This window comes from Opisthocomus hoazin, chromosome 5 (genome assembly GCF_030867145.1).
Source record: "Opisthocomus hoazin isolate bOpiHoa1 chromosome 5, bOpiHoa1.hap1, whole genome shotgun sequence".
Taxonomy (NCBI): domain Eukaryota; kingdom Metazoa; phylum Chordata; class Aves; order Opisthocomiformes; family Opisthocomidae; genus Opisthocomus; species Opisthocomus hoazin.
The window spans coordinates 7,840,020-7,866,010 of NC_134418.1; the positions used below are offsets into that span (position 1 = coordinate 7,840,020).

At 44.8% G+C, this 25,991-nt stretch overlaps 1 protein-coding gene across 1 annotated transcript in view; it reads left to right on the forward strand.

The window, feature by feature from the left end:
- Nucleotides 1-25,417, forward strand: part of FGFRL1 (fibroblast growth factor receptor like 1) — a 177,245-nt gene extending 151,828 nt beyond the window's left edge. The window contains exons 4-7 of the mRNA XM_075420334.1: nucleotides 10,522-10,602; nucleotides 16,040-16,324; nucleotides 20,304-20,657; nucleotides 23,589-25,417. Of these exons, the coding sequence (XP_075276449.1) occupies nucleotides 10,522-10,602; nucleotides 16,040-16,324; nucleotides 20,304-20,657; nucleotides 23,589-23,998 (1,130 nt within the window). The 3' untranslated portion in view covers nucleotides 23,999-25,417. The remainder of the gene's footprint in view (nucleotides 1-10,521; nucleotides 10,603-16,039; nucleotides 16,325-20,303; nucleotides 20,658-23,588) is intronic.
- Nucleotides 25,418-25,991: the final 574 nt, after the last annotated feature.

Consider the following 25,991-nt stretch of genomic DNA (forward strand, 5'->3'; position numbering starts at 1 on the left):
GAGGTGTGATTTTTCGCCTGGAGCAAACACACATGGGGCTTACTTTTCCCATTAAAGATGTTTAGCACCAGTCCTCTCTGAGAGTTTGTTTCATTTGGTAGTCATCATACTGCATAGGATGTTTCATTTTCTTCCATAGAAGATATTTTTACTTTTCTACCAGGAGACTATGATATACATAAGCCCATAAAAAATGTTTCAATAATTTTCATACTGCTGTTGAAGAAACAGCTGGATCCACGTTCCTGTGTAAAGTCCAGTATTGCAATTCCCAGTTCATCATGATGGATTGGGTAATTCCACACTAAGGAATTAACTCAATGTTTGGAAGGGACAGGATTGTACGATTGATTATTATTTTTTGATTATAAATGCCATCCAAAAATAATTCCTGTACTCAGTCACTGACATGTATGACCTCTCTTTCCTTCCAAACCTTCGGGAAATTTCTTTGTGCTGGCTATTTTGACTATGTGAACGTTCAGGGAGGTAGAACATGTATCAGTGATGTTCCTACACATCTCCATGAAGGAAATAATAAACATTCATCAGTGCTACTAGGAAGGGGAGTGATAGAGGTATGACTTTATGTGGGGAACAGCAGCTGCGTAGTGGTTAAAATAGAAGGCTGAGAGCCAGGTCTTATCAGTTTATCCTCGGCTCTGCTGCAATCTTCTTCTTATCATTAACCTTGCATTAGTCCTTTCAGTGGCATGCCTCCCTCCCCCAACCCTAAGCAATTTAGGCTTGTTGAAGATGGAATTTTGGCCTATGTTCTTGGGTGGAGTGTTCATACCACCTCACTTTTGGCACCCACTCTGTGTGGCTGAGGGCCTCTCCATTGTCCCTTTACAGTCAGGGGAGAGAGGTAGGTTCAACCTGACCTTCTTTTCATGCTTGCTCCTAACTTGGGCACTAGAGTTAGGTTTCTAAAGTAAGGACTATTTCAACATCTATATTTGTCAGATAACAATGAAAATCACATAATTCTTCCCAATGTTTAGAAACTTAATAGACGTAACTAATGTTTTATTATCATAAAAAATAAACGCAACAAAACAGTTATAAATTTAGATAGGCTGGTTGGTGTTATAGATGAATATTTGCTGCTCAACTCTATAATATAAAGTCCAAGATCTCCATAGTTCCGCCAGCAGGCCAAAATGGGGGGGATGCTAAAAAATATGTTTCTTGGGAAACCTTAATACCTGTGACATCCACTCCATGCCCGCACTACCCAGGCAGTAAACTCTTTAAATAGGCTCTGTCCTTTGTGCTGTGTGTGAACAATGTCTAATATACTGGGAACCTGTCTCTAAGAAATCCTTGATACTATCACAGCAAGTAAAAATTAAAAAAAACTGGGAAATACTATCAATTTGTTCAATGTCTGGAACAGCTGAATGGTGATTGCTGCCTTTTTGGTGCTACTATTTCATGCTCAGAAAGTGCTGATGACAAGGCAGAAGCTTAACCACTCATCTTGTTCTCTGATTTCTTCTCCCTTTCATTCTCTCCAGTAGCAGATCAAGAATATAATCGCAAACTGGTGCCTGCGGTGCAGGCCTCTCAGGACTGCTGTCTGTGTGTGCTGGAGCATGCTGATAAAAAAAGTAACCTCAACAACAACTACAAAGAAGGAGGAACTGTTTTCTTGCCCCCTAGGGAGTGGAGACCTGAAGGCAGGCAGCTCCTGGTGTCTGGAGAAGTCGGCATGGCGGAAGGCCTGTGATTGCCTTTGTAATGTGACTGTTATAATGGTAGGCCAGGGAATTGCAGTGGTTCAGTGAAAAGCTCCATCCATTTTTGCTTGTGGTTCTTTGTGTGGTTACAGTGGGAGATGGAGCATCCCTATGTGCAGATGTGCCATGACTGAGAATTGGTCTCAGATGACTTTGTGAGCTCTGTGGGTAGCAATAGACCACAAGGAGCAAGAACTAATCCATCAGGAAGGCTTCTCCCTCCACAGCTTTATGGAAAGCCGTTGTGGAAGGAGGAGGAGAATGAATTATAAAGGAGGTACAGTTCTGAACCAGATACAGAGTCCTGGGGACAAAGAAGAGGAGGAGAAGGATGAGTATGGTATGCACAGGTCTCATCCTGCATGGACTCAAAAGAGTTCCATGAAGGAGCTCAGAAGAGCTCCGAAGTTGCTCTGCATACAGCCAACAGAGAATATTTTTATGGTTGTCAAGAACTCCTTATTCATGAACATACTTTTCTGTTGGCTTTTTCATCCTTATTCATCATACCGCATTCACAATAACAGTGAAGGAGTTACTAAAGCTCTCTTGGCAAATGGATTTGTAAAATCTCTAGTTCAGCCACAGTTAGACTATTATAATTTTAAATGTTGCAAAGGTTGAGGGAAATACAGCTTCTTTCTCTTCTTCTGGGTGACTATTCCACAGTCCCTTTTGGGAAGCTTTCACGTATGTTCAATTTAAATGCTGTCATTTTCTATCTCCTTATTTGTGTATTAATGCCTTTATATGCCTAAAATACCCAATTTTTCTGAAGTTCCATCTCTCCACCTTACAGATTTACCTCTCCAATGAAAGATGTGATCCCTTTCCACACCAAACTTCTTTTAGTCAACTAAACCATAGCACTCTTTAGTGGTCTGCAAGAGTACAGAGCAGGGATATGTCTATGTTGGACTCACAGCAAAGATTGCAGTATTAAGAAGGAATTGGTGGTAAAAGAGTTAGCTCAGATGCTGGTAGCAGCTTTTGCACAGCAGTGCTAGATTCTCTGAGGGCTGCTGAAACTCTCCAGAGAAGTAGGACTGATTTGCCTGGGCTGTAGGAGCTAGATTAGTACAGCCCATAAAATAAACTGTCTCTCATATGCCTATGCTACCCCACAGTCCCTGCTTCTTTCATTCTGCAGAAGGGAGCTAAGTCTTCTTCGGTCTTAAAGCAGTTGCTTCTGATCTAGGTTCACCTGTGTGTTGAGATGTGGAATGCAGCAGTAACCACCAATTAAGAGCTTTGTCATCTACAGGTAATAGGATGGGCCTGTACATCATCATAATATAAAAATGTGAGTTACTGATCTACCTAGGGACAGCAGTCTTGTTTCTTCACTCCCCAGCCAGGTCTTTGGTCTCTAGACTGTGGAGCCTCTCCAGTGTTTTAGCGGGCAGATGGGCTGCAAAGGTTTATTTTGCAAAGCATTCTGCTTACAGAGAGATTCCCAGTGCTGGTGCTGAAGTGATATCCATGCAATTTTTTTACATCAAAATTCTCATGAAAGTGTCCAGGGCTGAAAATACCAAAAAAGCCACTAATACAAACATTTTTTATTTTTATTTTCAGGAAATTCCAGTATCGATACCTCTGGTTATTTTTGGCCCAACGGGAGTCAAAGGCAGTAGGCAGTAAAGTCTTCAGTGCCCATTACAGAGGCAAATTCTCTGCCAGTAACCTTTTAGTTTGTGTTGCTTTTGGTGTTTTGTGTTTTTTTGAGAAAAGTAGAGTGTTTCTTGGCTATACATTCCTCTAAGTGGGTTTCTTCTGTTTCATCTTGAGGAGTTTTGTTTGGCTGGGCCCAAGGAGATGGGTTTCTTCCACAAGATCTTTTTTCTTCCCTCCAAATATTTCTGATCCCTTTGCTTTCACTGTACCCTTTCAAATAAATTCTAAACACATTTCCTGTCTTTTCACAGCATCAGCACAGTTAATTCAGTAGATGACACTGTTAATATTGCAGTCAGGTTAAGGAATGGTGTGCATGAGATGAAGGGCTGATGGAAGAACTATCAGAAACATTCAAAACAGTATGTAAGATTGAAGCCAGGTTTGTGCTGGTGGCATGAGCTCACTGGAGTTTTATCCTGTCTGCCTCTGGCCGAAAGGAGGGTTCAGAGAGAAGACTTGCTAAATTAGACTTCAGTGATGGGAAGAAATTCAGAATTAGTCGAGATGCAGACTTTGCATCTTAATGTTTTTCATGATTTCAAATCAGCCTGGAGATTCATCTATGGATCACCAGTCCCAAGAGTCCTGAAATGATAATTCAGACCTTGCAAAACGAGGTCACAAGCTGAAAGATCACAAGATCTCAAAAATTTGTATTTTCTTCTTTCTTCTCCAAGCTTTCAGGGTATATTTGTGTAGACTTCTTCTTTGTGGTCACAAATGTGAAGAACTGTTATTAATAATGAAAAATTAGATTCTTGAGTACTCACTTGGCAGGATCAAGGTCCTTCGGAAACACCCCAAATATCAGAAGATGAGCAATAATCATGGCAGCTGGCAGTGGTAGCTTTCAGATGGAAATCATGCACTAGTCGGCAGATTGGGATGCGTTTCCCTGGCCATTGGGGTGAATACCAGCTAAAATTCTAGTGAAACCTGGAGTATTAATCCGTGTTAAGGAGAGCTGGGGAAAGCAAGTGCCTTAATCCCTGCAAACCCGGTCATGAAGCTGTTACTCCCTGCCTACGTATATACCTCATGGACCATTCATCTGGACATCAGATGAACCAGTTGGGATAGCAGAAGACTCACTAAAATAAAGTACAGAATTATCTTTCCCTTGTGTTTCCCTTTAAATTCCAGCAAGTATTACAGGAAATCCTGAATTTATGTGAGATAAGCTGCAGAGAACTGTACTTATGTGTTGCTCATCTGCTATCTACTGCACCCTCAGGATTACTGAAAACTAATTCAAATCACTTCTTGGTCTAAGATTATGGTGTGTTCCCATCCCTCAGTTTTACTGGTTAAGATTAGTAGAACAAATGCTGATTTAACTCCTAGGAAGGCCCAAGACCCACCTCTCACAGACAACTTGTGTTTTGTCACTCACTAGATATCTGCATCAGCGAAGGACATCGGGGCACAAATATGATGTGTAAATATGACTCATCTGGGTAAACGCAAGTCAGCTCTTAAAGCTGGCCTTCAGAAAGATGTCTTTCACTCCTCCATGGGAGAAGGCCTCATTATAATTGTTCAAGCCTGACTGGATTACATCACTTTCCCCCTCATTTCACTCTCTCCTCACTTGCCTCCCTCCTTTTATTTACACCCCTTGTTTGGCGGCAGCATTGAGCGGAGGCTGCCTTAATGATGCATGCTGATCGCTTCATTCCCCGTTGCCCCCCCCCATCGCCTCCCCCAGCGCTTTGAAGTGTGCTCAGGTCTCAGGCTCCAGTTCAGAGGTCACTTTGTTTATTTATGCAAAGCTGGCTCATCTGTGAAATGGGGCTTTCAAGGCCTCTGACATCAAAGACTCCAAAGCTAGTCCCATCAAGTCGGAGCAAGGACAGGCCTTGCATTATAACAAATTATAGCAACTTTGTGAATCTTTGTGAATCATAGAGAAATATTATGGCTAGATTTTTGCTTCAAAAACTGGGCCCTTGTTTTGACTTGTGGTTGGATGCTCAGCGCATAGTATTGGCCTGAAAACCAGTCATACCCATTCTGCTAAAACGCAAAGCCTTCATGGAGAGTCTGTGGATAAATAAAATTTGATCCTGGCTCAGTAACAGTCTGTGAATATTTCCCATCAGTTTCTCTCAGAGCCGAACCGTTATGCAGATTTTTCCATTTGTTTTAACTTTTAAGAGGGAATGGAACAATTCTGCTATGGTAATAAACAGTAACTATACCCTTCTTATGTGGCACTCTCTGTCCCATAGGATCCCCAAAGTGCTTTGTCAGCTGATGGAGTTGCAAGCAGAAATCCCTTTTTCTGCAGAAATCCAGCCTGCTTAGGGATTGGGGGTAGACCAAAAAGACACATGGCAGGCAGTATACATAGAGCATCGTGCTTTCTGGGCTGAGAAAGGGCAAGTTGGTGCATGACGTCAGCACTGATAGTCAAGGGCCTCATACACTCAGACACGTCAGATCTCGTGCAAAACCCATCCCATGACTGCCCCTTTCAGCCCCACCAGACCCCTCCCCAGCACAGTGCCAGCATCTCAGTCCTGTGCATCTCAGACCTAGAAACCAGCTTGGAATGAGATCCTGAAGCAAGAGAGAGGCAATGGCTGGAGAGCAGCTGCGGATCACGCCACTGGGATGGCATTCCTGAGCAATGGGCTGATGCCCCTGGATCCGTCCTGGCCCTGTCTTGTATGGCCAGGTGCCGTATTTGGGGGGGAAGGGGCTACATGAGTTTGTGCCATGTCTCCCAGTCTATCATCTGACTTGATATCGGAGCCTTCCACTTCAGATTTCTCAACCAGGCAGCATGCTTTTTAACACCACAAAACCAAACTGTACAGTGAGGACACCTAAATCATGTATGTGTGTCCTCAGCCTCAGATACTCGTGACATAAAATTAGTCAGTGATTATTTTTCAAGGCAAGTTTTCCACTTCATCTTCCAACTGGCTGCTCTCCTAAGCCTGTGATACTGTCCAAGAAGTCCAGTACAGGATGACCTTCCAATATAGGTCACAGAAAAGAGAGCTTGTAGGAAACTTCAGCAGCTCATCCTTCTTAGCACTGCCTCTTGCGGTAATCTGCTGGCAGCAGAGCTGGCAACGCTGCGGAGCTGGTCCCTGCTGCCCTTTGGCTGCAGGCTGGTTTTTCTGTGTGTACTTATCACCCTGACCTGCCTGCCTCTGTGGGAGGTGACAAAAGCATGAGTAAGCAATCGGCTTATTAGGTCATTTTTGAATATAGCTAAGACTCATGTGATTTCTGCTACTCATCGTTCTGTGTACTGGTCATACGTATCTGAATGTGGTTCATTTTTTCAGGTCCACTCACCATCTAATAAGAATATTACTAGCCCAGCTGCATTTGTAAAGCTTGGGGTGCAATGAAACTAGTAGATCTTCAGATCTGGCACTATTTACCAGGCTTCAGGCTGCAGCTTTGGGCTGAACCACATACCTCTGGACTTTCAGGAAATTTGGCTTTGCTTTCAACATCGCGGATCCCTCCCTAGAAGTGAGGAGGCTGACCAAAGTGTGTTTGTGGTACAGAAAGATACCCATCCTTGCTAGCACAGGGACTAGAACAACTGCAGAAGTGTTTCCCTACCCTAGGAAACCACTTGATATTAAAATTAAAAAAAAAATAAGAAAGTTCCTCGAAACAGGGAAAGACAGGTTGTTTCCATGGAGCCGCGGTACTAACTTTGGATGGGGCAGGTGGAAGTCAAATCTTGGTCATATCTGAATTAGACAGGGGTCCTCCATCCCAAGGGTGCTACTGAGATATCTGCCTCTCACAGTGCTGTTCCACTTTATGTGATAACAAGCGTCTTTCTGGCTCTCTGGGACCACAGTTCAGAGCTCAGGTCACTCACCCAAGGTGCCAGAGGGGAGGTTCAAACCCCTCTTTGAATGCAGCAGAAGAGGAACTCGACCCTGGGTCTCTCCCATCCCAGGTAAACGCTTTATCATAATATCACTGGCTATTCTGCTGCCTCACTCACACTGAAGTCTGACTGGAGATTCCTGGGCTTCAGGGAATCTTCCCAAAACGAGTTTCATCCAATTTCTGGATCTCATGAATCAGCTTTTTTCCTACAGTTCTCAAGTGTGAGTTCGTTCAGATACAGTCATGCTGAAGGCAGGAGCCCAATTCACTGCACGTTGCAGCTGGAATGGAGACCACTGGGATGTCCCTCACCTGGTGTGCAGCTCTGGGGGTGGGAAGGAGTGGTTTTACTCTACATGAATTTCCAGGTTTATGAAATTTCCTCACCACCACCGAGCCTTCTGCTATGCGTTGTTGTTAACATTACCACATTCCTAACTGAAGTGAAACTGATTCCAGTGGATCTAAACCAACATGTCTAAATGCATGCAGTTATTTATTTCAGTCTTGCTCCTCCATCAAACTATCTATTTCATAGGCTCAGCACAGTGGCATTAGTTATCCTGGTCTCTTCCCCCCAAAATTTTTTCTGGGTTCGGTAGGTTACTCCGCAGGTTTGGATTTGGCAGGATAACAACCAAAGAAGCATCTTCAAAGGATCAAACAGATTCAGAGCGATTTTACTTACATCAAAAGCTTGGCAGCATGTCAAGAGGCGTTGAGAAGGCCAGTCAGTCCTTGTGTGTAGGCAGGAGGAGCGCACATGGGCTGACACACTGTAACATGAGGCAGGAGGCAAGGGGGGATGTACTGCTCTTTGTACATCAAGCTGAGTAGGATTAAGAAAGAATTGACAGAACATCGTCACTTAAACGTCTGAACTGCTTTTAAGATACTCAACAGTTAACAATGGGTAGGAATCCTACATCTCCAACCACAATTTTTCTTTCTTCTCTGTTACTCAATACATTTTTCTAATTGTGCTATGGGATTTACTAAGCTCTCTGTCAGAAAGCATCCAAGATTTCATTCGTAGCACTACTGATATTTATATGAAAAACTGTACACTTGCCAGAAGATAATCGATGCAGTATTTTGACTGAAAGGAGTCAATCTGTCGTATGCAAACCATCATATAAAGGGTACATTTGTGTCCCCTGCGTTTGGTTTGCAAAGGCTGTAAAAATACATTTGCAAAACGCAGCACATGGGTTCGTTGCCTCCTCTGTACCGGAGGCTGCGGGCCAGCCTCGGCGGAGCCCCGACGGTACGTTTGTGCTCACGGCACCACACGAGAGCTGAGGTTTCCTGAGTGTGACTGCATTTCACACTGCTTCCCTGTGGTTTGGGCTGGGAGCTGGCTTGAGCCCCCGGGAAAGCCTCCGGGTTTCCAGCAATGGACGGAAGGTGAGAGAGGGTTGGGAAGGAGCAGTTAGCAGGAGGGAGCTGCCAAAGTAAGAGCACAGCGTGCCACTGCCCTGAAAGTTGTCTTTTCCCCTCGAAGTGACAGCTGCACATCCCTCCGGGGGAAACTGTGCGGAGGAACCACAAGGAGAAGGGAAAAATCTGTCAGGGGCGATGGGTGGACAAACGCATGCGGCATTGCAGCGTCTCTGCTTAAGGGACAGTGGCAAACGAGATGGGAGCATGTGTCAGCAGAAAATGCCCCATGCGGAAGAGACGGGATGATCTGTGATTGTGGTTTGATTTGACTGTGCTGCCATTCAGCGAGACCTGGACAGGCTGGAGAGTTGTGCACAGAGGAACCTGATGAACCAAAATAGCGGAAACTGGGGTGAGGGTGGGGTTAAACACACGCTCTGCTCGCAGAAAGGCTGCACACAAGTTTACCCACCAAGCCCTGTTTAAGCACAGCCTAACTTCTGAAACAACAATAAAGAGCAGCTCTACTATTTGTACGTTTGAGGGGGGGGGGGAATGCTTATGTATAAGCTGACATAAGTTTTTCGTCTCTACCGTAGAGATTACAGCAATAAATTTCCTCTCTTTTGCCGATGAGACCTTTTAGGGGTTTTAGGAACTGGACATTTGGAGAGGTTCATTCCTTAGGTCGGGTGTTTCCACTTGATTTTTTTTTTCTTCACACACTTCAGTGCACTTTAGCTAGGAGCTGAGTAGCTCTTGATCAGGATCTTGATCTCAAATCCAGCTGCTGTATGGGGCTGCTCCAACTGTAGAGCACAGAAGTAGCCTTGGAAGAGCCACTCTTTGCTGCACCGTCAACCACAGGTGCCCAAAGTCCCTCAGGTGGACCTCCCTCCTGGTGTGATGCATTCCTACAAGAGGATGCTCTGAGCTGAGCACTTGTGCAGCAGAGGTTGGGCTGCTACTGGAGAAGGAAAGAGCTTCACATCCAGGCACTTCAGAGGTTTGAGGCCACCAGCACCACCTGGGCTGCAGGAGGAGGCACAGGGCACTCCCCGGCACCCTCGTGGAGACCTTGTAGGTGGCCATATCACAGTGGCAGTTTGAGGTGGGATCGGCTGGAGGGGTGGGGTTTCTCCGTGCAGTGATTTCTATTTCTCCTAGCACTACAGGGCATAGAGTTAAGACCTTGATGCTGCTTTGTGGTAGTGGTATATACAACTAGAGTGGTAAGGGACAAAGTGGTGTGTTGTCAATACAGGTGGATGGGTGGTCTTGATTAAAAAAAAACCCAAACACAAGCAGTTTTTCTGTTCAACATTACTTTCTCCAGCCGTAATTTTGCATTCAGTATCCCCTGAAGGCTCATTTGACCCCAGACCTGCTTTCTTTCCTCATTTTGTATAGAAGCTGAAAGGCAAATGAGTGGCCCTAATTCCACTTCTTGTTCTCTGTGTGACTGATCTCATAAGTCTTCCCCCACCTCCTAGGTTTAATTAGCTGTAATTTTGATTTTACCATTGTTTGCATAGAAGGTACAACAGATCAGCTCCTCCTAGAGAACAGCAACCTGTAAACATAAACAAAGAGCCTTTTGTCAGCTGTTAATGGAAACATTGATTAATCTCCCATTGCTTTGGTAGCCTGCCGAAAAGCTCATAAAGCAGCAAACTAAATTGTTCATTAAATTGGCCAGGCTGTAAGTGCCAGGATGTGGCTGCCAAATGTATGTTGAGCATGTTTCAGCTGCGTGGTGCCTCCAGGAGGAAATGCAAACTCTTGTTATCGTACTGCTGCACTGCAGGAGACCTTCTTAACATCTTGCCTTTCCTTTGCTTTGCAGACGATGCCAGCTCAGGAAAGGATAGCCAGGTACCTGAAGGCTCCAATGGAGAATATGAAGATCATTCTGGGAAGCAATGGGGTAAGGAATGGTCCCGGTTTTCTTCGGCTCTTTGTTTAGTGCTGCTCACGCGGCACATTTCTCAGTTGCTGAAGGCAAGAAAAGGCAGAGCGACTGGAGTGAGTTCTCCCTACAGATGGTCAAATAATAAATGGAGTGTCAGCTGAAAGTGTCGGTGTGAATGGACCCCATCCAAGGGTTCTTCTGTGAAATGCAGCCCATGGTCTGCTCTAGGCCCCCTGCCATACAGCCCAGCATGGTTCTCTCCTGCATTTGTTTTTCTGGGCAGTGACTTTCTTTTGCATGTGCAGCTACTATAGCTTTCATAGACTCTCTGTAAAAGGCATGTTGACTTTTACAGCAATATTTCCAAAAGCCTTCAGTGCCAACATAATACTGCTCCCACTGAGGGCAAATGGGAGGTCTGACTTCACTTCAGGAGAATTAGCATTAGGCCAAAGCTGAGTATTTTTTAAAATTGCCCTCTCTTTCAAACACCTGCATGAACTTCTCTAAGACCTTGACTGTTAAAGCATAGACTTTTGATGCTGTTGCAGAGCTTTGAGGAACTGCTGAAACCTCTCTTGGAACAAGTTCTGAATCACCACAAGACTTGCAGGTCCAAAGTTTCGTCCAAGCACTCCTTGAAGGACAATAAGTTGTCAGGCTGATGCCAAACAGCTTTTGGCCATTACTGACAGAAGTGAGATGTGAGTTTACAGCCTCAAGGGATGAAGCACAGCATTTCCATTTTGCTCTTGCTGTGCATCCCTCCTTTTAATTTTATAATACAGAGATGGCTTTGTACCACATTCATGGCTAGGGAGCAACTTCATAGCAATGGTAGGGGTGGAACCTGTCAAGCTTTCACTGTATGAGTCCCCACCACATAAGCTGAGGCCGGTTTTCTTCAGAAGCTGGCAAACAAGGGATCTGGTATGCTGCAGTGTAGTCCTGGCCACACCTGGAGGAGGCAGTGCCATAATAGCTTTGGATTACAGATTCGTCTGAGACTGAGCTCGTTCTGGGAGAGGAAGGTAACCTCCACTCATTCTGGAAAGGGATGACAACATTTTAGAACTAGAGAAAGGGTGACTTGGATAAACTCCAGGTCAGGAGTCTTTCAAGTGGGATTCAGCAGCTAAGCAAGAAAAGCTACCATCTCTCTACTCTTCATTACCCTTACGGAGACAGAATCAGACATTGAATGCCATGACAGATGTGCTCCTGGTAGAGCTGGTGGATGAGGTATCAATACAACAATAATATTCTGAAAAAAGATGTAAGCACTACTAGAATTATTAGGTATTGATAATCTTCATATCAGATTGTGTCTTAATCTGTGCTGCCCTGGCCTAGTCCTTCTTTGTGCTGCAGAGTGTTTCTGCATCTCTGCTTTTTCCCTGTTCTGTCCCTCCTATCTCCTCTCCCCAGGCAGGGAAATGGCTGGGGCAGGCCACACACACACTTGAGCCTTCTCCATCCATCAGTGATCACAAGCAAAGTGCTGGTGCGAGCTGGTGTGCAGGAAGGGTCAGTGCGTGTCTGCAGGTTGCTGGAGGATAAAGGGTGAAGCAGCAGTTTGTGTCTGCACAGTCCTCGGCCCTAGAGAAGTGGGAGAGGAGAAGCATGTTTAAAAAAGCTCCACTTTGCTTTCCAGCTACCATCATAGAGTGATATCGCTGGGGAGGGGTCTTGCTCCCATCAAAAGCAGGGGGAGCTGATGTGGGGAAAGGTAGATACCCTCATCCATGTCTTCCCACAACTGACTGAGATCTCGTCCTAAAGACTTGAAAGTATTTTGATATTTAGTCGTATCATGACACTTTTTTGTAGAAGTATCATGAAAGTTTGAAGTGGTACTGAGCGTCATTACATGGAGGTGATAGTGTCGGATTGCAGCAGACTACATGTTTTAAGCTAACTATCTCACTTTGTATGAACAATGTCTGATAGGAGCCTCTAGGACTAATTCTTGCACCTTGAGGTGTCCCACAGGGAGAGGAGACTGCTGAAATCCTTCCCAGGTCTTTGTGCCAACAGCCTTCTGTTTCATTTAATTTTCATTAGCTTGAATAAATCTTCACGGTGAACAGCATTTCAGTAAGGAACCCATACACAACACTGTCTCTTTGTCCCCATCCACTTGTGTTTTCCCTTGGTCTTGTGTGTGGCATAATTTATACTGTACAAATGGGCAGTTCATGTTTATGAAGCAAATGCCAAGTGATGTGGAGGAGAACAAGCATGTGAAGTATAAATAACACAGAGGCACTTTGTAATGGCCTTCGCTGGCACTCCAACAAGCAAAACTTCTGTAAATGGTACAGATTTGGGGACAGACATTTACTAGCACCAACTTAAAAGAGACTTTTTCTGCCTCTGTCTCACACTGCTGCTTCTCCCTCTTTCTCCTTTGTGCTTGCTGGGTCTCTTTTTCTCTCTCATGTGTGTGTGTCTCTCTCTTTCTCCTTTTTTGTTAACTGGCTTTTCTAAACGTGTCCAGTTCAGGCTTTTGTCAAGGAAACATTCATGACTCTGTAAATGGGATCTGATTTCAGCATATTGCACACAAGCTGGTGTAGCTTTTGAGACCACATAATCGCTTAACCTTCTTTGAATAGAAGAAGAAAGAAAGGCAGAAAGAGCCAAACAAGTTTAGCTTTACCTGTAGTTTGGTATGTATCTGGGCAACAATGAAAGAGGAGGGAATGCAAAACTCCAGACAGATTCATGGGAGTCACAGTGGAAGGAAAACCCGAAGTGTTACAGCCCTGCTTTTTTGGGAGGAAAGAGATTTTCTGTCTTGCAACATCCTTACTGAGCAGGGACACCAAGTCCTTCTGAAATATTGCTGTGGAAGCAGGGAAGAGGTAAGGGAAGGTGAGAGCTCAGCCTCACTCACCTGACTCTTCATTGTGCGTGGGCAGTGTGCCTGTCCTGTCTCCAGCCTGCTCTTTAACATGTTAATCCCAGCCTAGAAATCCCATCCAGCAAGGATCTACTTCTGCCTGGACCTGCAGTTCCTGGCCTCGGAGTAAATTACTGCCATATTAGAGGATAACCATTCTGACCCATTTCATGGCTGGTTCTTAACCTCTCCGTGCACCCTGCAGACATTCACTGGGTTTCCACAACGACAGCCCTTATCAACACGTCTCCCGCAGCTCAGACTTAAACTTCGGCATGTCATTGCTCACAACGTGCAGCTGTGATGGGGTTAATTGCGTCTCAGGGAGGGTGATTGTTTTTGCTGGGAGGGGCCTCCTCTTGCAGCAGACCCCCAAGGGAATACCCAGCAATTTGTGCACCACAACCTGTGGAGTAGGTTAGTGTGTCACACTTGCTGCTCAGCTGTCACTGCAAGGACTTTCAGTGCCAGCGTTGCTCCAGTTCATTAGATTACACATGAAAGCCTCTGTACGGAGAGTAAAGCATTTCTGAGCAAGAGTCTGAAATAACATGAAACGGCTGGGACCCAACATGACAGCCAAAGGGGCAAGGGAAGGCTGCTGAGGCAGATGGTTTCCCCTACAGAAGAGGATTCTGAAGAGAGGGGTATGCCTAATGGTGTCTTCTACTGAGAGGGAGGGATGTTGGGCAAGGCTGCAGCAGGGTGAGGACTAAGGGATAAGTTCATAGATTTCGGAGGGCAATAGATGCAGTTCCCCAGCACTTGGAGAGAGGAAGCTGGAGACCAGCCTCCTCCAACCAGCAAAACTCTACTATAATGCACATCCCAGAGCTTCTGGCCCTCAGCCCTGGACAGCGGGACTGGCTCTGTAGCAGGGAGTCCCACTCTGCTGCCCTGCAGCAAACTTCCCTGACACCTGAAGCACAACCTACTCAGCTTTCCTTGGTGTGTTATGTGCTACTGGGGTTGTGGCTCTTGAGTTGCTGGTGGTGAAGGACAGTGGCTGATTGGCATAATTCAACCCAGTGTGCCACAGAGCAGGCCACTCATTACCTTTTTCTCTTATTTTCCAAGAAAAGGATCAGGGAGAATTTACCAGGGAGTGTGAACATGCAGTGTGACTGTGCTTTATGGCTGAAGAGTAAGATTACTGTAAGCAAGAAACGGGGTTCAAAAGCAGCGAAAGAAATGTGTCGTGGAGACGTTGAATGGACTCAGAGGAGAAACTGGCTTTGCCCAAACAAAAATGAAGACAGATGAACTTGACAGGAGTATTTTGGGTGTAGGAGGAGAGTGCCAAGTGGGAGTCAGAAGTAGTGCTAATCTCAGCAGGAGATTGCAGCTAGAATTGCCCCTGGACTGGCATTGCATAATTACATTAACTGTGAGAAGTTTGTAGTTTCTTGTTATTTCTTCATTATAGGGTACTAGTAGACAAGCTTTTGCCTTGCAACAGATCATATTCTGTTGTTTCAACTGTCTTAAAAGTTTTTGCGAGGTTCTTTTTCTTTCTATTGATAGTTAGACCAACTCCTGACTTTACAGAAAGACTCTGCAGTGTCAGTGAAGCTAATAGGATGTAAAGGTGCCCCCTCTTTTCTGCCTGGAATTCTGACATCATCTGAATTAAAATGAAGTGCAGTTGAGGGTGTAAGTTTCAGATTTTGCCAGGTGAGTGGCTTGCATTTCTCTGGTGTTCTTGTCACTGCAGTTTTAGAAATATTTGTGATTTCCTTGCTAAGGCAAGGAAATATTATCTTCACCCACGATTCTGTCTACCAGCAGCTATTGCTTCAGCTTCTCCGTTTTTGGAATGGACTGCCATGGGGTATCACCTAATAATAAAAACTAAAGGGTTTTTTATTGGGTCTTTCCATTTGTTTGTTTGCTTCTTTGGGCCTTTCAATGTGAGTGCTTCATAAATTACTGTTGAATGAATTGCATACATTTCAGATCAATGTACATAAGTCTGGCATACTTCTAAGACTTTGCTACGCATGGAAAAGATGTTGACTCTTCTTAAGCCACATTAAAGGCAGTGAGAAGTAAGAGGCAAAACATCTTCAGAAAATGAAATTTCAAGTGACCAGCAAAAGATTGAGAAAATGGTCAGCCTGACAGGAATCTGGGGTTTTTCCTTAGGTCTTGGCTAAGGGCTTGTATTTGTGGCATGGAATACGGTAACAATTACAATGTGATTATGGGGCTGCATTTTGCCTTCAGCTACAATAGCGTGATTTTGGTATTATTTTATGAGTTGATTTGATGCAGTTGCCTTACAGACTCTGAGAAATTCCAGGGTGGTGCTATGCTGAAGGCTAATGTGGCAGCTGTAGCAGTCCAGCAGACATTCAGATGCATCAGGCTGGATAGTGCCTGCTTTCTAGAGGAAACCAGTTTGAGCTGATATAAGAGACAGTGATAGACTGGTACATATGGGGCTGCCAGGTGCCTCTCAAACAAAATTGCCCATAATGCTTGACAGCAGCATCTTCCTTTGCGTGCCCTTTTCTCACCACAGTCAATTTTTCATGCCTTTTACAGCCCGGCCCAGGTTCACGCAGCCTGCCAAGATGAGACGGAGAGTGATCGCCCGTCCTGTCGGCAGCTCCATCCGCCTGAAGTGCGTGGCCAGTGGGAACCCACGGCCTGACATCACGTGGCTGAAGGACAATAAACCTCTCACAGCCCAAGAGATTGGGGAGAACAAGAAGAAGAAGTGGACACTGAACCTGAAGAATCTGAAGCCAGAGGATAGTGGGAAATACACCTGCCGAGTGTTTAACAAAGTTGGAGAAATCAATGCAACATACAAAGTTGAAGTAATCCGTAAGTGCAGCCTCTGAGGTGGAAAGGCAGGGAGGGAGCTTGGAGAAGGGGGCTGGCAAAGTAAAGAGAGCGTGATGGCAAGCATGCAGTGCTGACAGCTGGACACAGAAATGGGGAAGTGTTAAAAACATTAGCAGAGACAGAGAAAGCGTTACAGAATAAACCTAACACCCGGGCAAGACAGAGTAGCAACAATACAATTTAGAAGCTGAAATGAGGAGAGATACTTGGGAAACAGTCATCTTTAAGGGCACCTGTATAGTGAAAGTTCACCATTGGCCAGCAGTCTTACAATACCAACAGAGTCAAATCAAGGACAGAGCAAGAACTAACTGAGAAAGCTCTTTCATGTACCATAGAGAAGGAGTAGAAATATTTAAGATGGCCCAGATGACTTTATCAGAGCGGTAATAGGGTGAAACTAATCAATTGAAAATTTAGTCTAGATACCTGTAATAGGAGGCCCACTTCATTAGAGAATTCTCCCAGGGGAATGAGCAGAAATCTTATGACTAGAGTGATTAGCCTGACAAGGCTTTAGGGCCAGATTTTTAAAAATATTTGGCCATCTGAAGGTTCAGGTGGGTACAAATGAGATACTAAAAATAAAACCCAACATACTCCCACTAGAGTCCTGTCTGTATCTTTAGATGCCTACGTGGCTTTAAAGATTCAGCCCTTAGAAGATGACCTGTGGGGAATTACCCTGCATTGTGGTGGGGTAAATTGCTCTCCTTACTATCTAGCTATTCCAATTCTTGGTCTTTAATCTCCTGTTTCCCCTATTATTACTGACGATAATTATACTCAAATCATACCTAAGTCTACCAGAGAAGAGTTCTTATTCTTAAATCATTGTGCTTTGCCTATGATATCATCATAAGTTGTCCTGGAAACTATTACAGAGCAGCCAATGCAAGAAAGTGAAGAAGATGAGTTGAGTGGCAGGAAGATTGAATATCCTTCATTAATGAGGAGCAGGGGCACAGAGGGCTATTTCCAGCCACATGGGAAGCATGTTGTTTGTCTGTCTTTGCATACATTTTAGCATGAGAAAGTTTATCCCAGTGTGAAAGATTGTTCTTAAAGGTAAAGATCTGTTCTCTGATAAATCCTTTCTCTAGAATCAGAGGAATTAAAAGCACATGTGAGGAGCTCTGTTGGGCTCCAAAGGCACAAACCTGCTGGACATCTGGGATTGATAAAGATGCAGCTGTGTAGAGACAGTAAAAACATGTGTTTACACTAAACCCAGGAGCAGAGACAGGGAAATGAATCAAGCCCCATCCTAATGGCAGCTGTGGCATTTTCACTTCATCAAAACCAGACAGCACCAGGAACAAACCTCTTTCTGTGTCCCTGTTTATCTTGGTTTTTATCAACTTAAAGATGTATGTAACCTTTGTTTTCATTAGCTTTTGCTGGCTAGGAGTGAAAACAGTAACCAAAGCTGGAACCAGAGTCAAGGAGATAAGGGCATTAAGCAGTTTTCAGACATCTTTCTATTTTTAACATCATTCTGTGGAGCATTACAGGTTTTATTCAATTTCCTCCCCTTTTTCCCCCCCTGAGCCTCCACTCCTAAGTCCTGCTTATCTGACTCTCAGTCAGTCTGCCCAGCTGTGATTCCTGCTGGTAGTCGCAAGACAAAGCCTATAGAGACCACTGTGGGTTTTTTGTTTCCCAAGCACATCTTTAGAGCCCTCATTATTGAAAGTATCCTGAGTTTTTGAAAGAGGGTCCATTGTTCCTTCTTCTCACCCTGGAGCCAGTGCTGGTGGGAGCTGTTTTATTGCATGCTCAATCCAACAGTGTTTGCTGTCAAAAGCAGTTGATGATTGCCAGCAGTTACCACCCAGTGTGATACCATAATTTCTCTCTGTGCCTAGGATAGAGGTTTGCAGTTCCTCCTTGTCTGGAAACTGTGACTGATTTCTCTGATGCTAGCACTGAAAAAATTCAAACGTTCCTCAGAATGAGGAATATATTTTTCCTTTGACTTTATGTGGTGTTGACACAACGTAAGACTTACGATCATGCTGGAAAGGATGGTCTTGTGAACTTCTTGTGTTTGATTTCCTTTCCTACCATCTTGTTTCCTTCATCAGCTGAGACTTGAGGCAAAAAAATTTGCAAGAAAGGAAACATTTTGTTATTAACTAGAAAATCAAAAGCCTTCTGAGTTCTTCCTCCACAAAAATTTGCTCCATAGTTGGTATGCAGATGATTAGACTGAAGAAAGAAATAATAAAAGCAGGGAGGTGATGATGAAGTGAAGATCTGCCTCACTGGTAGTGCATACGGTCTCAGCTCCCCCAGCAGTGGGTGACATGGCATGGAATGGCTTCTAGTAGAGTTTGGTCCCCATGGGAAGCTGTCAGCCCCAGCAAAAGGGATGACAGATATCTCCTGAAGGACTCCCAGACAAAGGCTGAGACAGCATCCACAGCCTTACATTAGTCCATGAAAGAAGGGGCTTTCTTGCATCCAATTTTGTCTGTCCTAAGGAAACATTTGGGAAGACCAAAAGGGGAAGGAACATGTCTTACCCTGCCGCTCATTGTCCCCAGACTGGGGTAGCCATAGTGGTTCTGGTGTGGGCTCTCAATACATATGTACTTGTAAATAATCTAGTAAAAAACTTAGGTTGTATCTGAGTATACATAAGGTTCTGTCATAATCACTTGTAAATTACACCCTACCAGACATGGTAGTAAGAGACACAGCATCACAGAATGATAGAATGGCTGAGGTTGGAAGGGACCTCCAGAGGTCATCTGGTCCAACTCCCCTTGCTCAAGCAGGGTCACCTAGACCCAGTTGCCCAGAAACATGTCCAGATGGCTTTTGAATATCACCAAGAATGGAGATGCCACCATCTCTCTGGGCAACCTGTGCCAGTGCTTGGTCACCCTCACAGTAAAAAAGTGTTTGCTGATGTTTAGAAAGATCCTCCTGTGCTTCAGTTTGTGCCCGTTGCCTCTGATCCTGTCTCTGGGCACCACTGGAAAAAGCCTGGCTTCATCTTCTTTACACACTCCTTTCAGATATTTATAAACATTGATAAAACATCATCAGGGTCAATATCAGGTGAACATTTACAGGGAAATAATCCACTTCATTTGTGTTCAGATCTGTACTATTGCCCAAATTTAAACCTGAAATGGCTAGTATCAGGCCATTTATCTTCCTCTGGTCAAGACTCAAGAAAGATCACTGCAGCCTCTGACCCTGTCGGTCAAGGTACATCATTAAGATCCCATTATTCTGGGATACGGTCACTGAGACATGAGGATAAGCAGGAGTGCAAGGAAGGATGACCCCTTTTGTCATCTCATAGTTGCAGCATACATCAAGGGAATGGGGAAATTCAGCAGTCTGGACTGGACTTACAATACTGACAAGGAGGAGAAAGGCCAGGTCTGGCTTGTGTGGTGCTGAGTAATGCCACCGCAAACTGGATACCCAAATATAAATGCTTCATGAGTGACCTGAGAGAGCAGAAACACAGCAAAGACAGAAGAACCTTCTATAAGAGATTCTTAAGACCCTGTTTGCTTAGCAGTTAGGAGGGTTGTTCAGTGTGCAGTAGAGAGGACCAAAGAAAATCTTCCGAAATATAAGGGCTAAGAGGGAGAGAAAGCTTTTCTCCAGGACTGATGCAGATAGAGTAAGTAAGTAACTCCCTTGATAGAAACAGGAAGATTCAGATTCAGCATGAGAAAAGACTTACTAAGCATCAGACAATAGTGGAGTTGTCTGGAGAGACTGGAGATCATCTACCATTAGAGGCTTTGGCAGAGGCTGGGCAAATTTATATCAGGAGAGGTTTGCAGAAATCTCAGTCTGCCTTGGGGCAGGGGGTTGGACCAGACAATTCTTTTGCATCCCTCCTACGCCGTTTCTAAATTTCTGCAATCACAAGTTAATGAGATTGGCAAACACCTTTTTCCATGGAGCTCCATGTGTTTTTGTGCAGAGAGGACGAGGTCCAAGCCCATCCTGACAGGGACGCACCCCGTCAACACGACAGTAGACTACGGTGGGACCACATCCTTCCAGTGCAAAGTCCGCAGCGATGTCAAACCTGTCATCCAGTGGCTGAAAAGGGTGGAGTATGGCACAGAGAGCAAGTACAACTCAACCATCGACGTTGGGGGACAGAAGTTTGTTGTGCTGCCCACGGGGGAGGTCTGGTCTCGTCCCGATGGTTCCTACCTGAACAAACTGATGATTACTCGAGCCAAGGAAGAGGATGCAGGGATGTACATTTGCCTAGGGGCAAACACCATGGGCTACAGCTTTCGCAGTGCTTTTCTCACAGTCCTGCCAGGTGAGTTATGCCTTTTTCCCCCCCATCTGAACCAATAGTCCACATCGTGGTATTTATTAATACAACTACTGATGCCCACTGGGGTTCATGGCCCTCTGTGATGCTGTGCTGATTTAGGCTAGCCCAGTTCTGATAAGAATGAGCGAGGGACTAAATCAACCCTGGTTTAAATCTGCACCTGCTGAAACCCTCTTGGTGATATTTCCTTTTCTTTCTTCATGGGGAATAATGATTCCAGCAATGTGAAATAAAATGAATTGTCTCCTCCTGCATGGAAGAGGAGCTGGGAAAGGATACTGCAGTTGCAAGCACTACATCACTTCAGTGATAGGGCGCAGGATGTGCGAGAGGAACCGAATAGCCCGCACAGTTCGCAATCCCTGATTCTTACATTTCTCCTTTCTCTTGCTCTTACTTATATTGCTTTTACTGGTAAAAGGAAGTAATGATACAGGCCCATAAAATGAGAGAAGAATACAAGTTGTCCCAGTCACAAGGGAAGGAAAAGAACAAGCGTGAAAGAGGGAATGATTGATTAAATTCTTACCCAATGATCCCCTGGGGACCCTTGTGCCAAACTCACAGCTGCTTCCTTCTCTCAGAGCTGGTGGCCACGTCCAACTGAGGCTGTCGAGTGTGTTTGAGGTACATCGTCCTCGCTTTGTCATTTACTTCTTTGCCTCCTGACTGTGCAGTTCTGCCCTGATAAATATGTTTTGTTGAAAAGGGTGTTTCTTTCTGCCTCATCCTGCTTGTGAATGTAGCTGCAGATCCACCAGTTTTATGACAAAAATCAATCTTACTTCTTTTTCTTCCCTTCACCACCACAAGGCCAACATAGCGAAGAAACTGCAGAAGCTGGAGACAATATCAGATTGTTTTAGCTGTCAGGTCTGATGGGGTGTCTCCAGTCAAGACACCAGTGAGAGACAGAGACCATTAACTCTCTCAGGCTGTTAGGACTGGTTTTCTGTGTAGGTAGTGGGAAAAATGACTCCTGTAACTAAGGCAACATGGCTTCTTCTGCTCGCTTTGCTCAGATTGCCAAAGCTCTGCGTTTCCGCAGCCATCAAGAGTCACTAGCTTGAATTTAGATACTGACAGCGGGTTGCCAAGTAAGAAAGTTCTCTTGGCATCTTCTGTGGCATCACTTAGGTTTAGGACTAAACTCCAACTAGAAAGCCTGTCAATCCCAAGGAAAAGGCTGCATGGGTGAGATATGATTCAAAGCCTCTGGGAGTTTCTGAACTATGAGAGTCTGATCCAGCTCCCGCTGAAATCAGTGGGAGACTTTCCATTGATTTAAATGGGACTATAATGAGGCCTCATACCAGAACCAGAGCCTGCAGGCCTGTTATTACTGGCAGTGATGGAGAAGGAGAACCCAACTTGCCCTCAGAGGCAAAGATGTGGTTGCAAGGCCATGAGTTAGAAAAACACAATTTTGCTTGTAAATCTACCAGATTTGACATAGACAGCTCCGAAGAACAGCATGGATGAATATCAAAACACTTTCATTCCAGCCCAGCAGAGGATTTCTGCCAAACAACATGAAGACTGTTGGTTTTGTGGTCAGCTGATGGGTCAGTTCTCTGATCCTGTCTTGCTTTGAGCAGGGGGCTGGACCAGATGACCTCCAGACTCCCCTTCCAGCCTAAATTATTCTGTAATTTCCAGTGTTGGTGAATAAACTTTTTGTCTTTTGAGGTCAACAGTACAGGTTCTTCTGATTTCAAAGAGACCTTATGGTATATATTTAGTATTTCAAACTAGCTGTAGGATTATTTGTCAAGGAGAAAAAAAGGCAATAGTGTCTTAAAGAAGTTTGGCTTGAAAGTGAAGTAACATATGTTTGAATTTAGCATGTTGGACAATTTGGATAGCCTGTGGTTTTCAAAGTTTCTTGGGTGTCTCCCTGCAATCTGAATTCTGTGCTCAGGTATTTTTCAAGGCTTTGGAAATCCCACTTGGTAGCTATCTAGATGGGGATGTTGATAGCTAGGATCCTACCCCAGGATTCCGTTCGGGTCTATAAATCAAGAAATCAGGCTGAGAAACCGGAGTGGCTATTCAGGGATGTACATGCCGCCAACAGCAGAGCGGGGAAGGGGGAGGTGCATGTGAAAGATGCTGTCTGAAGCATCTTGTCTCCTGTGGTAGCTGAATTTGCTATCCTTGGAAAGCCAAGGGCAGCTCCAGTGAGAGTGGTGGATGTAGAGCCCATTTGGCACAGGGATTTGGACACACACTTTAATGCCATGTGAACTTTCAGTTCTCTGTGGCCTGGGCACCACCAGCTCACCTACATTTTTCCCATCCTTCAGCCTTCCTCCCAGCCACACAAGAAACTCAAGACAACACCTCCAAAACACTCCATTCATGCCACCTGCCATGGCGGACCACTGCTGAGTAGCTTCAGTATCACCAGAAAGGGATACTAATGAGTGTCTAAAGGCCACGCACACACAGCTACACCTGGTAGAGGCAAGTGGAAAACGTGCCATTGCTCTGCGCAACCCAGTCATGCCTGTTGGGCTGCTGACATGGAGGTATTACTGACACATCCCATGTTGAGTCCTCCGATCTGGGCAGCAAAGCCCACTCCATTGCAGAGTGAGGGTGTTAGGAAACTCTCTCGGGCTGGCTCTTGTGCATCCATTAAAGCTTGGATAAGAAAGTTAAAAAATCCCCCAAAGACTCCCTGCCTGACCCCTAAACCAGAGAAAATGAGTTGTTTGTCCTTCCAGGAGCAATGAAAAGCAAATTAGTTACCCAACATCATGTGCTGGCTTGATTTCTCCCTTGTTACTTGGTCTGGCAGGGTTGCCAGACAGCCTGTACAAAAGCCAGCCCAAGTGTGACAGCTGTTTTGAATCCACTTTGCCTGCATTTAATTAACTCTTAGTGTCTCTTTCCTGCTGTAATGTCCAGATCCCAAGCCTCCGAGTGCACCTGTGCCCCCTTCCTCAGCCAGCAGCCTGCCCTGGCCCGTGATCATTGGCATCCCCGCCGGAGCCGTCTTCATCTTCGGCACGATCCTCTTGTGGCTTTGCCAGACCAAGAAGAAACCCTGCTCCCCGCCAGCTGCCGCCCCCGTGCACCGGCCACAGCCCCGGGACAGAATCTGCGTCTCCCAGGTCCCCGACAAAGACTGCATCTCCTCCATAAACTATGAGGAATATGTTGCCCAGCAGCAGCATTTACTGTCGCAAGGGCCTGCACTCGCCCCGGCCATGGCATCCAAAATGTACCCAAAGATTTACACGGACATCCACACCCACACCCACTCGCACGTGGAAGGCAAAGTCCATCAGCACCAGCACATTCAGTACCAGTGCTAAGAGGGCAGTCGTGTACAGTGGCTCGTTTGGGCTTTTCCTCGTGGTACCTCAGAAGAGACTGCTCCAAGCCAGCTCACGCTGCCAGCAATAGGCAAAGCAGACAGAAAAGATTATATATATAATTTTAAATATATATATACATATATATAATTGTATATGCGTGTGTGTATGTGTGTGTATATATATATGTGTATATATCTATATCTATCTATATAAATATATATATAATAGAGAAAGACAGAGAGAGAAAAGAGATTTTTTTTTAATTATTGCAACCAGGATGTAGGTAAGGAATAATGAAGGAACTCCAAATCTCAACAGAGAGGCAGCCATCTCCAACAGCGGAGCCTTCCTGGGTTTTTTAATCAAGGTGGCAACAAGCAAGACAGGACACAGGGACATGAACCACCACCTCCTCCTTGTGTTGCTAAGAGGAGCAAGACAACCAAGAGACAACCGCGCTGCTCTTCTGGATGGGCACCGCTGCTCCTGTGCCTGCTGCACATCACTTGTTTCAGTGGGAAACCCCCAGACCTGTCCCACTTGGAGTGACTTGAGCTCTGAAGTGTCTGAGGTTTAGTGCCAAAGCAACGGGAGACATAACCAATTCACCTCTTCCAGGGGAAAAAAAATAACACAAGAGGATCGGGAAAAGCTAATTTCTGTTCACAATGTGAAAAGCCAAATGCTCCTCAGTCGTGGCCATTTGGTCTGAAATGCCGATCAAGCTGGTCGGTTCGATTTCTGCAACCCATAGGCATCGTGTTTCCTATGGGGGGGTTCTGCAGACCAAACCTCAAGTGCTCCACTCCCCCGGTCCTAGGACTCAGTGCCACTGCCAGGAAAAAGCAAGGAAGGAAAGAGGAATATTGTACAGAACACCTTTATATTTATATTTAAGAAATAATAATAATAATAATAACTGAACTGCTGATTTTGAAGAAAGCAAAACGCTGTCCTTCTCTGATGGCTCACAGTGACAAGCTACTGGATTTTCTACATCAATGCAAAATACATGAAAACGTTAAAAAATAAAAAACAAAGAGAATGAAATAATAATCTTGTAGGAAAAAATGCATTTGAGAAATATTCACCTAAGTTGTGTGTGGTTGTCCCCTCCCTTCAGATAACATTTTGGAAATGATACAACTTTTTTGCAGCTTGAACTACAATAAAACCAGAAAGAAGAGAAAATAAATAAGGACCATATTAAATACCTATATGGACTGGAAATGAATCCAATTGCAAATATAAAACCTTTGTAATTCTATATAGAGTTTAAACAGAAGTCATGTATATTTAATTTATTTTGTTAAACAAGAAAAAAAATGTATGATATTTTCCTCAAAACAGGCATTTCTATATGTATTTTTGATCAAAGAAAATAAAGATTTTTTTTGTTTTTTCAGGTTCTATAGATGCCATGCTCAGAGTACACTCAATGTAGCATGTAACCAACTACTTCTCCTAACCTGGAGGTCATCTATCTCTATGCCTTTTCACACTAGCTACGTGTAATCTGCTAACATCTTCTCTGGTACTGCTGGTGCCGTCCTTTCCATCAGAAACTGTCCTTTTCCACTGGCTGTGAGGGTCTGCAGGGGCCAGGTCACTCCTCATGGACCCCTTGTCATCTTCAGTAGCAAAGAGCTCTGCTCGCAGGGAAATCTGTTTCACTGTGCGTTATTTTGGGGGGAGGAGAAGGAATTTGCATTTGTTTCTTGAGCACAAACCTGCAGTGGGTTTTCTTTTTACAAGAAAATATTGTAAATCAAAACATAATAATTTGTGAGCTGTAAAATGGGCTTTAGCCTCAGGGTACTTGGGAGTGGAAAATGGCAACGTAGGTGAAACACTTCATTTGTAAAGGCAGCTGCTGCAGGAACCAGCGGAGGGTGAGCTGGGTGCCATAAGCAGAGCACGCGGGGAGCTGCTCCGCGCCAGGAGGGCTCACACCTTCCTTCTGCTGCGCGCCGTGGAGAGGCACTCAACC